The sequence below is a fragment of the Lagopus leucura genome, unplaced genomic scaffold (assembly GCF_019238085.1).
Source record: "Lagopus leucura isolate 7727_CA_CO unplaced genomic scaffold, USGS_WTPT01 Super-Scaffold_650, whole genome shotgun sequence".
Classification (NCBI taxonomy): domain Eukaryota; kingdom Metazoa; phylum Chordata; class Aves; order Galliformes; family Phasianidae; genus Lagopus; species Lagopus leucura.
This window is the reverse complement of record NW_024962253.1, coordinates 1,675,583-1,687,826: the sequence shown is the minus strand read 5'-3', so window position 1 is coordinate 1,687,826 and position 12,244 is coordinate 1,675,583. Positions and strand designations below refer to the sequence as shown.

Genomic DNA, 12,244 nt, shown 5'->3' with positions numbered 1-12,244 from the left:
TCTCCTAATATCCAACCTAAACCTCCTCTGGTATAACTCAAAACTTCTCAAAAAAAAGTTCTCAAAAACTTCTAGCTAACCACACAGTATGTCAGACAGTTGTGCTGTGTGTGAGTAGCCCACCATAGACTCAATAACACAGTAGAAAGAGCAGGGGGGAAATTAACCTTTTAAAAAGTCTTAAATGCATCCTTTTACACACGTGAAGTTAATGGTACCTTAGATGCCTGACCTCTTAAGCATACCCTCAGACTTAAAGTGATTTGATAGACAGGCATCCTCCAACACTCCCTACTAATGTGTCTACCTCTTCAGAGAGGAATGAGCTCCCTCAACATGAACAAGCTCCCACATTGAATCTAGATTTTAGAAAGAAGTCCTACAATCTTCTTCCAAAATTGCATCAATCTCTTTGGATCCAAGAAATCCAGGAAGATGGGTCCTTAACTGAAGTTTGCAAAACGCTTTGTAGTTTCCTGGAGCTGTAAACTCACAGCTCCTTTCAATCTACACAGAGCCCAAAATCAACTACTCTTTCAGCAATCACCTGCCAATAGTTTTCATGTTTTCTCTGGAAAGCCCACACCATCCCAGAAGGTCTCCAGCAAAAACCTGATATGAAAACTTATTCTGTGCTCTGATATTTCCTACCTGGTTCTATTGGAACAGAAAATTTGAATTCCTCAATGCAGTAACACAGGTTTCTGAAAATGAGGCCCAACAGCCTGTTCCATGGGGAGAAAATCAGACATGAAGTGTGGCTATAGAACTGCGGGAGGAAACTTTCTCTTCCTATGAACTGCAGTGTCCTAAAACAAAAAGGCTGCGTACCCAATGGCAGCAACCAAATGTCCAGTCATAGCAACGACTTGAACATCAGCACTCATCCTTATAACCAGTAAGACATAGAGGTGTGATTGCTTGGAAAGACTTAAATGTCATTGCAGTTTAGGAACAAGGGTTTTTTTTTTTTTCCATTCAGTCAGTCACACATAAGAACTCCCAAGAGCCTGAACAAGATTCAGAACATAGTTTCAGATATGTATGGAGAGGGAGAGATGCCTTCTCTCTAACATCAATAAAGGTGGGAACCAAATGTATTTCTTAACAATATGCAGCCCAGAGAAGAGCAAATATGTGTGAGGGTTTGGGAACATTGGTCTACCAGTCTGGTAGAGGCTTGTGAGGAGTAAGGAGATGAGACCATGCAGCTTTGGAAGCAAAGCTAGCCTTATTCTTTAATGCAGCGGGCTATGAAGCAATTGCATTCTTGTGCCCCAGAAAAGACAGGAGCCTGGGGATAGAAACCTCTACATCTAACGTTTTGTGCCTATGGAACTGTCTATGAGGCATGCACAACAATTGAGTCCCTCCGTACAAATTGGAACCTGCAGTGTAATGTTTTCTGACAGAGATAGAATCTGATCTCCAAGTGCTGTATTTACTCAGTTCTTTGGTGGCGTGCTCAGATAGACACAATTACGCATTGCAGAAGATCATTTTGGTCAGATGGCCCCAATTCCTGAAAGAGTCAGGAGAAATCATTTAGTCTCTGGCATGTAGCAAAACAAATGTTTGTCCTATCTGCAAGAAAGATTGCTTGTTCACTCTGTTTGTCTTCATTTTGCCTTTGAAGAAGTGGAATCCCACAAACATGTACAGGACCTGCTGGCCTAGATTACTGGACAAACTTCTTTTTAATGAAGAGTCATGGTTATTATGTAAAAGAAACAGCAACACTTCACATTCCTTTGCAAATACAGCCCCAGACTGTGCTCTGACCGAAAAAAAGAGATAAATGTGTCAGGCTCCATTGTCTTGAGATCCTGGTGAGAAGGTGCTGGCACAGAAAAGCTTCCCAGGAAATGGAAGCAAATCTTCCCCAACTTTAGATACTCTGTCAAGAAGGGACCAAAGCATTTTAGTATCTGATAAGCACTTCCCCACATGGTGCAGACACAGGCCTAAGCTTCCCCTGTCCTACACCTCCCCAGTGCTCAGAGCTGCTTCGGTCAAACAGCAACCCATATCCTCTCTCTCCCTTTCCCCCTACAAAATCACCTACTGGACAAAATACTGCACATTCATATGTCCATCATAGATTGTCACTGATTGTCTTTCTGCTGCCACTGGGATTTCCTACTGGCTCAACTATTTGAGAAAGATCAGAAGCTTCAGAGGGGAGTGGGAGAAGGGCAGGAGATAGAGAATATTCCCTATTCTCTCCTCAGGGGAGAAAAAACAATGGTCTGAGTCCTCTTTGTTATGCAAAGAGAGATGAAAGGTGTTGTTGGTACAGACGGTACTGCGGGTAAGGCAGGCCTCATACAGAGCTGCACATCTCACATGTCTGCTAGTGGAAGTGTCTTTAAAATCTAAGGGAGGATATGATATTTACACGTCAGTGCGCACACGTCTGAGTGGGAGTAGGGTTTGTATATATTATAGAGAGAAAATACAGATGGAAACAACCCAGTTTGGTGTCTAAAGCCTTTTTCAAAGCCCAGTAAAATCAGCAGGAACCATTCCATTTACTATGATGGGTTTTGACCACAACTTTCCTTGCCCCTCCCCAGTGCCTATGACCAGGGCTGCTCCCTGCTTCATACCCTCAGTTAAACCCTGCGAACAACGGAGCATCCCATATTCACCCAGTGACTGTTTTATAGGGAATCGTGTTTATTACTCCTTGCTCAAGATACCAAGGTCTCATTGCTTGAATAGTTTCTGGAAATCTGTGCCACTAGGGTTTTTTCCACCTTTGATGTTTCTTTTATCTGAACACACTCCAGCTTCATCTCTCTCACTAGGAACCAGACTTGACATCAGCAAGGCTCATTAACTCATCATCTTCCTCTGTTCTCCAGTCTGTCATATTTCTACCAGCTCTGTCTGAAATGCCCCTAACCTGCCTGCCACTAAAGCGTGCATCTCTGGAAGATCTTCACGCTGGATTTACACATATCAAAAGTTGGTGGTACCTTTTTCTCTAAAGGGCTGAAATCTATGGACAGAGGTGATACAGAGGTTTTTCCCCCTTGGATTTGTGCTCTTCCTTATAAAAGAACACTTTAAGATCTTTTTTTCTTCCATATAGTCGTATTTACAGGCTGTAAACAAGCTCCCATTCTATCTCCTTTTTCGGTAAGATCACCTGTTAATACAGCAGAAGATTTTCACTGTGAGGCATTTTATTTCATGCTGTTTTTAATAGCCATTACAAAATGTGGGTGCTGGATCAGGACCAAGCACTGATACATCAATCATAAAGACGTAGGGCTATTTCCACTCCTCGTTCCCCCATTTATGCAGCCACAGATTGCAACACTGTTGTTCGCCACAACACTGAATTACAAGTCAAAATTGAGCTGCTTCTCAACCCTTTGAAACTATCTGCCTCCTCCTCTGGCACAGGAGATATCCAACACTTGCACAGTTCTGGTGATATAGCATCAAATTGGCTTAATATAGAAAGTAGACTGATAGCACGAATCCATTACGATAGCAAGAGTCACAGTGATTAACATACTGCATTAAGTCGCTCAATTCTAGCATAAACAGGTAGCTTTAAAGACTAAAGTTTCACCCACCAACAGGCATAGTAAGAATCTCAGCCTTGAGAAGTATCCTCAAGAAGCACCCTAACCAAAGGGAGATAAGTTCTGGGCAGCCAACTGCTTCAGCAAGAATAGCTCAGAGATGGTCTTCTCTGACTGCTATGTTGATAACTTGTAGTCACTGGCTTGTAGCCATAATTTTACCGCATTATTTTTGACCTGTTTCAGCAACTTGTTATTTTTCCTTAAGAGGTTTCAGCAGATCACCTGTTCTAGAGCTGTAGCCTCTTTGCTTACAGTCATGGCCGTGAGCTCTATTACTGAGCTATCCAGTTCAGAGAACAGTCTCATCAAGGCCTCCTGTTGTTCATGATCCAAAAAGACTTATGCCAAGTGTAGGAGCCAAGCATATTCATCATATTCTTCTTTTCCATGGCTCTCTAGACATTTCTCACCCAAGTTTTGATCAGGCTAAACAAAACCACCAAGCTTTTCTGTCCAGATAACATCACAGGTCAAAGTGGAACAAACAGAGAGTGAAAGGTTGAAGCATTGAAGTGGATTAAGACCTGCTACAGGGGGATGCCACAGACCACAGACAACACTGAAACGTTCTGCATGAACGTGCAGGAGATGCATTCAGGGATAATGTACGTGCACAAAAAGATAGAGAATTTTTTTAATTCCAGAGCGTTATCAGATTTGGAAAAATGCTGTAAGAGCAAATCGCTCCATTATCAGCATGCAGTTACACAGCAAAGGGGGAGCTGTGTTCTCTCTCTGACACCCACACCATAACTGCACTGCCTCTGAAAATAATTAACTGAGCCTAACCAGACTCTTTTGCCTGCATTAAGTCTGTATTTTAAGTTATCTCTCCACCCCAAAAAATAATTTTTATTCTCAGATTCACACCCTCTTATTATAATAGATAATGTGAAATTCTCTCCCAATTAATTTGATGAGACTATTAGAAAGAAAAGAGTTTCAGAATGTTTGGGAAGAAGATATAGTCTAGGGGAGGGGTAAATTACAAGAACAGTCAGTCCCTTTGCTGCATGTTAAAAACTGGTCACATACGTATTCATGCATATATGTCTAGGTGTAATCATCTCAGTACTGCCACACATTATGGTCTTGTTTGAGTAACCAAGGCTTTCCTTAGGGCTTTCTGACACAGTTTTGATTAGGAGATAAAATTCCATTTCTGATCACTGCTACTCCACGTCTCCATGTCTTAAACACTGCAGCATGAGCCAGAGCTCGTAAGGACAAATGCAATCATGCATTTTGATTATTAATCTGACAGCCTTCTCCCCCCCAAAAAAAGTCAATACTTTTCCAGTAAGATTCACTTATCTGGAAATTGATAGAAAAACGCTGACCCCAGTCTCTCACGTTAGGTAACATTCGGGAGAGCAAAATCCTTCCACTTATAAGAGTCGAGCAAGTCCAAGACCAGCTCATAAGATTGAACATGTACAAGCCTATGGGACCAAAGAACGTGGATCCCAGGGTACTGAAGAAATTGACTGATGTGTTTGTCAAGTCACTGTCCATCTTATTTGAAATCGTGGCTATCAGCCGAAGTCCCCAGTGACTGGAAAAAGGGAAACATCACTCTCATTTTTAAGAAAGGGAAAAAGTAAGATCCAGAGATCAACAGGCCAGTGAGCCTCACCTCTGTGCCTGGGAAGATCATGGAACAGATCCTTATGCAAGACATGTTAAGGGGCATGCGAGGAGGTGATCTGAGACAGCCAGCATAGCTTTAACAAGGACAGATCATGCCTGACCAAAGTGGCCTCCACTGATGAAGTGACAGAGCTGGTGGACAAAGAATGGGCAACTGTTGTCATCTACCTGGACACCACATTCTTATTTCAAAATGGGAAAAATGTGGGTTTGAGGGGTGGACTATTGAGAGGATAAATAATTGGTTGGATGATCACAGCCAGAGGGTTGTGGTCAGTGGTGCTATGTTAAGGTGGAAGCCAGACAAGAGTGGTGTCCCTCAGGGGTCTGCCTTGGGATCTGTGCCCTCCAGTATCTTTACCAAAGACAAAGACAGTGGGATTGAGTATATCCTCAGCAAGTTTTCTGATGACACCAAGCTGAGTAGTCCAGTTGACACAATAAAAGAAAGGGACTTTATCCAGAGATGGACAGGCTTGAAAAGTGGACCCATGTGAACCAAATGAGATTCAACAAGACCAAGTGCAAGGTGTTGCACTGGGGTCAGGGCAATCTCAGATATGTGTAGAAGAACTCATTGGGAACAGCTCTGAAAAGGGATTGGGAGTTCTGATAGATGAGAAGCTTAACATGAGCCAGCAGTATGTGCTTGCAGATCAGATGGCCAGCTGCATTCTGAGCTGCATCAGAAGAGGGGTGGCCAGCAGGGTGAGGGAGGTGATTGTCCCCCCTGCTCTCTCTCTGCTCTCATGAGGCCCCATCTGGAGTACTGTATCCAGGCCTGGTGCCTCCAACTCAGGAAAGCAGTGGAACTTTTGGAGTGGTCCAGAGGAAGACCGTGAAGATGATTCTATGATCTTCCAACACTCCCATTGCTTTATCCCTTTGCCAATAGCCCGTGCTACCTCCCAGATATGGAATTGTTGCCCACCGCTGTTTTTCTTAGGTGCCTTTGTGTGGGACCAACCTGAGGAAAGCCAGCAGGACAGGCAATGGAGCAGAAGAGCCATTTAGTGGGAATTACCCACGTAGAAGGGGGGAGGCTAAGCCAACAACGGGTGTGGTTTGACCATCTGAAGGGAAGTAGGCATTTGGTTACAAATTTCCATTAGTTGGACTCCCAGCAATCTATCACCATAGAAAGCTGCCTAATTTATGAAACCTTCCTAAAGTAAACATTTATTCTGGATAATCCTGAAAACTAAAATAGAAAAGAACAGTGTCTAGTAGGGGAAAAAGAACAACCACAAGGAGAAATGTTCTTGCCAGGAGCAGTTTGCTTGTAGCAAAGGATCACTGACTCCCCTCTGAAATGGAAATACTTCAGGTCTGCCTGGGGAAAACAAGCATCCAACTGAAAATAGGATATAAGGGAGGCAAAAAAGGGCAGGCTACCTTTCTAGTCAGAGTGAATTTCCCAGGAGCTCACCTCCAGTCATCTTCAGAGCTTGGAAAAGTGATTGGCCAAATGCAGAGGACTTGTCCTAAGTCTGTGGAAGTAGATTCTAGTGCTATTTTGAGAGCTTCTGTTGCTTGTGCGGTGCATGGGCACCTCATGCAGTCTCCCATGGTTCTATTATGGTCAGAGCACTCTAAGAACATAACAGAACCAACCACAATTGAACAGATGTAGCTTTAAATCAGATTAAATAAAAAAGAAAATAAACAAAGTGTAAGTACTGTCTTTATTCTGAAAACAAAATCTGCACACAAGAGATACCACATCAAACAGGAGCAAACCACTGGCTGTGACAAGCTTTGCTTAAGCCAGTCCTAGCGAGAGTCAGAAAAGCAACTTCTCCAAGATGAACCCTGATAGGGCAGGGAAGAAAAGACTTTGTGAAGGGACAAGCCCAGAACTCAGCATTTCCAGTGTAATAGCTGGTTGGCATTGGAACCTCTTTATTTTAATGTCCATCATCCCCAGATTGTTTTTACTGTCTCCTACAGCATTGCATTCAGAAATGGTGGTGCATCCCTTCATGGCAGCTTTCACAGTCAGTCCACCTACACAGCAAAAGAAGCACATTCCACAGGTCAGGGGAAACAGTCTCCATAGCTATTCCCTCCCTGGCCACTGGAGCTCCCATGTTCACCTCACGTACTGCATATTCTTCACATCCAGCTGGCTCCAAGCCCATTCCTGCCTGCTCCCTTCTACTGAGTGAGTTTGAAGGTTACCTTCACTGACTAGAAACACAAAATGTTTAGGGTTTCTTCTTCCTTACTGATGAACAAGACCTTTTTTTTTTTTTTTTTTTTTTTTTTTAAATTTAAACAATTGCCATTTAAAAATTGAAAAGCTTTTAAATTGTTGTATTTTATGGAGTAATCTTCAGTTCTTCCATTCACATCTCACCTGGCTACCTAGAGAGATGAGAGCTGTGATACAGTAGTCCCAGTGTTCATTGTTACCTTCTCACTTCGACCCTTTCATGAAATATGAGATGAATGACTTATTTTTTTGCCAAAATTTGACCAGGATTGAGAAGTCTCAAAGGAATTACAGGCTGAGCCATGCATTTAGGCAAGTCTGTCTCTAAGGCCTTATATCATTTAGCCAAAGCAACCGAGAAGTCTTGCACGTATACCCACTGAGGGAGAGCCTGGAACTTTTGCCAACACCAGAGCATCTACGTGATAGATAGACCTTAAAGTGCTGTAATCACAGAAATATCCACATCTAGCCAGCAGTTTGGACACAGAAGTAACCTGAAATTCAGCCTGGGGAAAGCCAGACAACCTTATCCCAAGTCAACAACTCCCAGTTCCTCATTAAACTAGATTGTTTTTTTCTTCACTCTGGAAACAATACTTTCCCCAAAGCTTCAGCCTGCTGGGCCAAACTAAACATCTGTGAAGAAAATCCTTGTCAGTTAACAATTCCAAGCAGTTTTGTGGGAAATTACCTAACTGCCTATGGCTATGGACACACAGCAGGTCAAACAGGCTTAGAGCAATCTTCCTGTTGATGCTGGGTTCCTAACTCCCTGGTCAGATTCTCTCATTCCTATTGTTTGCATAAAGAAGCTGATAGCTCTGCATTAGTTTCACCTGAAGCTCCAGCAGCTGGGTGACTGGTTTAAATCCAAGCTCATCCTCATGCACCCTAGCTGGGGCCAGCAAATTCAGGGGTTATGTCCACATATCAAATTGTTTCATGACAACAGTTCAGTTCTTTACCTCAGTTATACCATACTACAAGGGATCCCAGCTATTACTGGAAAAGAGGAAGGAAAGCACACCCTTGCCCTTTTACTATATTTAAGCACGCCCCTTTTAAGCTTTGAATTTCTTCATTTTTCTCTTCACACTTGTCACCCCTTTTTAATTTATCTGTATTGCTCCCTCTTAAACTGGGTTTGCTAGTTAAACAAAAAAGATGACAGACAGCCCCAAGCAAAAGACTGCTACCTGTATTCATTAAGCCAGCCAGGTCAACACACTGGCTTTCAGATCCAGTGCAGTTCACAGTTTCGTTACCACACTGGAAAGAATCCACGCTGTAGCAGGCGGGACACTGGAATCCATTGGGCATGTTGTTCTCCGGCGGCACTGGGAGGAAAGAGATAGGATGCAATTGGTTTTAACAAGGGAAGGAGAGTGAGGAGCCAAGCGATGGCTTAGCGTACAAAGCCTGACCTTGGTAAGAGGCGAGCAGAAAAGGGATGGTGATAAGCCAAAGGGAGCTCACATGAGACAGACGCTGTCCGACAGGCATCACCCACACAGCAGGCCAAGAGGCTCCTCGCTTTCACCTTCCCGTAGTTCATGGTGACTGGGCCCATCTGGCAAATTCTGGATGGCAGACAGGTCTTGATCAATGAAGGGATTGCCATCCCCCCTGTAATGGGGCAGCACCAAATCATTAACCACCATGTTACTCCCTTCCCCTCCATCTGGTTCCTACAGCAGCAACTGCTCAACAGCCTTCCCAGGACCTGACAGACACAGCCCAAAAGCAGTGCCAGTGACACTGGTGATCCCCTCAAATGAATAGGCATGGTGTCATCACATCTGAGACTCCAGTGAGGAATTTCTCACTGGAAAGGGATGAAGGCACAGCAAACATCTCACCTACCTATTGTAACTTCATGCAGAATGATGCCACAGGTGTCTGCATCACCACTGCAGGTTTCCATGGGGCCATAGCAGCTTCTTCCTATGCTGTGACAAACCTCACACTGAAGCATGGTTCCTGGATGAGGAAACAAGGCATATTTCTGAGCAGCAGTCATGAGGGATTTCACTTCCCCTCTCATCTATTATTCTTTTCTTTTTGCTTTTGATCAGCAATTTTCATGTTTCTCTTTTCTTATTTTTCCAGTTACGTGGGTTCTTTTGCATTTATTTCCTATTATTATTTTATCTAGTATGATCTTGAATATAAGGAAGTGCAGGGAAGCCTATCTGAGCTGTGATTTTGCATTTTAACTACTGATACCTGGCTAGCATGCCTTGTCTTCTAGTAGATAATGCTTGCTTGATTTTGCTGAGGATATTAAGAGAAGCATATCTACAAATCCCTCTGTCCACAAGGGCGTTTGAGTGTCCCTGGATTTGCAGTCCCCAAATCTTCTCTTTGCAGTGAGCAAGGGAATTCAAGGAATTGGTGACTGAGGGGCTGCCAGCAGTTACTGTGCTATGGACAAACTGGGAACAACATATCTCTTTGTAGACATTAGAGGAATCCACTTTACTGATTATCTACTGCTTCAGGACAAGAACTTCTTAAGCAGACCAGAGTATCAGGCAGTCAGTAGGAGAAACTTAGGAAGGAGTAAAGAGTTTATGGAGAGAGAACAAACAACATAACCTCCTTGATACAACAAATGGAACCCAAAGGTTCAGCATGTAGATCAGTGCATTCAGGGCATCAGTTGGTTCCCCAAAACACTCAGGTGCCATGTAAGGCACCCTGCAGCAGCCATGATGTCTGCACATATGACACAAGACCTCCACAAGACTAATACTCTTCTCAAGCAGAACTGATGGACAGCTGAGGTAGCATATGGTGTCTAAATTAAAATTGTGTGATCCTGGGCATGAGCAAATCAACCAATCCCTTGAATCTGCAGTCACTGTTGGCTGGATATTGATTCAGCTGACCAAAGTCTACCATAGAGTAACTCAAATCACTCCTGTGACTGTCCCACTTGGATTGCTGTTGACCACCATGGAAGCTTAAATAGCCAGCTCATATTGTGAACACCTCCACCTTCACCCACATATGGACTCATAGTCTCAGATATACCCCAAGCCCACTAATGCTTACCCCACTCCATATCAAACTTCGTATGAGGGATTCCCATGCCTCAGATGCCAGGAACATCCCTCCATATGCAACACCCATCCCCAGACCTCTTCTAAGTCTTGCAGCCCCACAGGACCCAGCAAATACTCACCTGAGTCTAGAAAAGTCAGGAGAAAGCTGAAGCCAAGAAATACTTTCATGCTGACAGATAGTAAGGACAGGGAGCTGACAAATCTTGCTAAACACAGCGCTATGTACCACAGAGGCTTTTATAAACCAGAGTGTGATGGATATGTCAGTGATTTGAGGAAGTGGCAAATGCAGAAGTCGTAGCTGTGGAAGCGTATCAAGGAGTACTGGTAGCACACAGCATGTGAAATGCAATTTATTTTTTCATTTAAACCATATTTCTGCCTTTTCCTCCGTGCAAGAAGTGCTATATATCATTCCCCAGTGTAGAGTATGCAGCCTGTGGGAAAGGCTGGCTTGCCTGGGATCTGTCAGGTATGTCTGCAGTTCAGACTTTGTTTAAACAACCTTCAGCCTATGCCATACATATGAATGAAGGAGAAGAAACCATTTGAACAGCCCTGTTGTGCTCTCTCCAGCAGGCCCAAAGAAGCAAAATGTAGCAAGAGCTAGTCAGGAATTTTCCTCGCAGCTGAGTTTTTGCTGGCTGGTTTCCCATCTTCCTTCCCATCAGGCAATCAGGAGCTCTCATGCCTTGAGTACAGCAGTAAAGCAGACAGCAGCAGAGCAGTGAACTTCCCTTCCAAGCTGGCATGCAGCTTCTGTTTGCAAAATGACTGCCAGTATATGCCTTGGAGGAGGCTTGATCAGGGTTTTCTGGGGATGAATATGTCAGAGCTGCAGAGTGGGACCTCCAGGGTGCAGGTTTTTATATTAAACAAGTGGAAGTTGATAAAAAATTCTTCTATCATTCCTTTGTCCTTTAAGTCAAACCATTCAGCAGAGAGGAAATACCAATGTAGCTGTATATGTGTCTGTCACCAGACACAGCCTGGTGACAGCATTACTTCCATGCCCTGGGATCCAGTGACGAGCTAAGGTCAAGCAGTTGAGGCCAGACTGCTATCAGCCCAAACGTTCCCTGTCCCTTATGCAGTTTTATCAGGATGTGTTGCCTTACCAAAACCATTTCCTACCCAGAACATACCCTCTTTGCTCATATTCTTGAGCAGATAGGTCATAGCCAATTAGTTCATTGTCCTTCAGTACTTTTTGCAGGGACAGTAGGGAGCAATTTATGTCCTGCTACCAATCCTGGCTGTTGTGTAAGCTCCTTGGGCCAGATACTGCTCCAAGCAAACTTTGCTGTGTAGCACATCAGAGTACTGGGATCATCTGGCCCCTAGATGTAGATGTAGCAACATCTATACATCCAAACAAGTACTCACAGCAGGAACATGCAGACCACAGACACAAGTGGGTAACAACTCACAGATATGAGATACAAAAACATTTCAGATCTCACCCAATCCATCCTGTTGCCCAGGACAGTGCCAGCCCAAGACAAGGGCTGCTCATAGGGAAGTGCCAGGAAGCAGAGAAACCTCTCACCATGAACCTGGTAGTTAGATGTTTGATGAAAAGCTGAGAGGGTTTAATTGCTGAGGTTTCCTATTGGTGCACAGATGAGCTAAGCACTGTTCTCTACCTCAGCACCACACTATACCAAAGACTTCCTGCAATTCCATAGAGAAAATCACAGATAGAA

General features: G+C 43.8%; 1 protein-coding gene across 1 annotated transcript; it reads right to left on the bottom strand.

The window, feature by feature from the left end:
- Positions 1-6,919: 6,919 nt before the first annotated feature.
- LOC122175012 (phospholipase A2 inhibitor and Ly6/PLAUR domain-containing protein-like) lies at positions 6,920-10,816 on the bottom strand. The gene is made up of 5 exons (XM_042862386.1): positions 10,658-10,816; positions 9,334-9,450; positions 8,947-9,096; positions 8,667-8,807; positions 6,920-7,259 (listed from the first exon to the last, which is right to left on the bottom strand). Exons 1-5 carry the CDS (start codon positions 10,704-10,706, stop codon positions 7,036-7,038), a joined length of 681 nt encoding a protein of 226 aa, XP_042718320.1. The 5' UTR covers positions 10,707-10,816; the 3' UTR covers positions 6,920-7,035.
- Between the last annotated feature and the right edge of the window lie 1,428 nt (positions 10,817-12,244).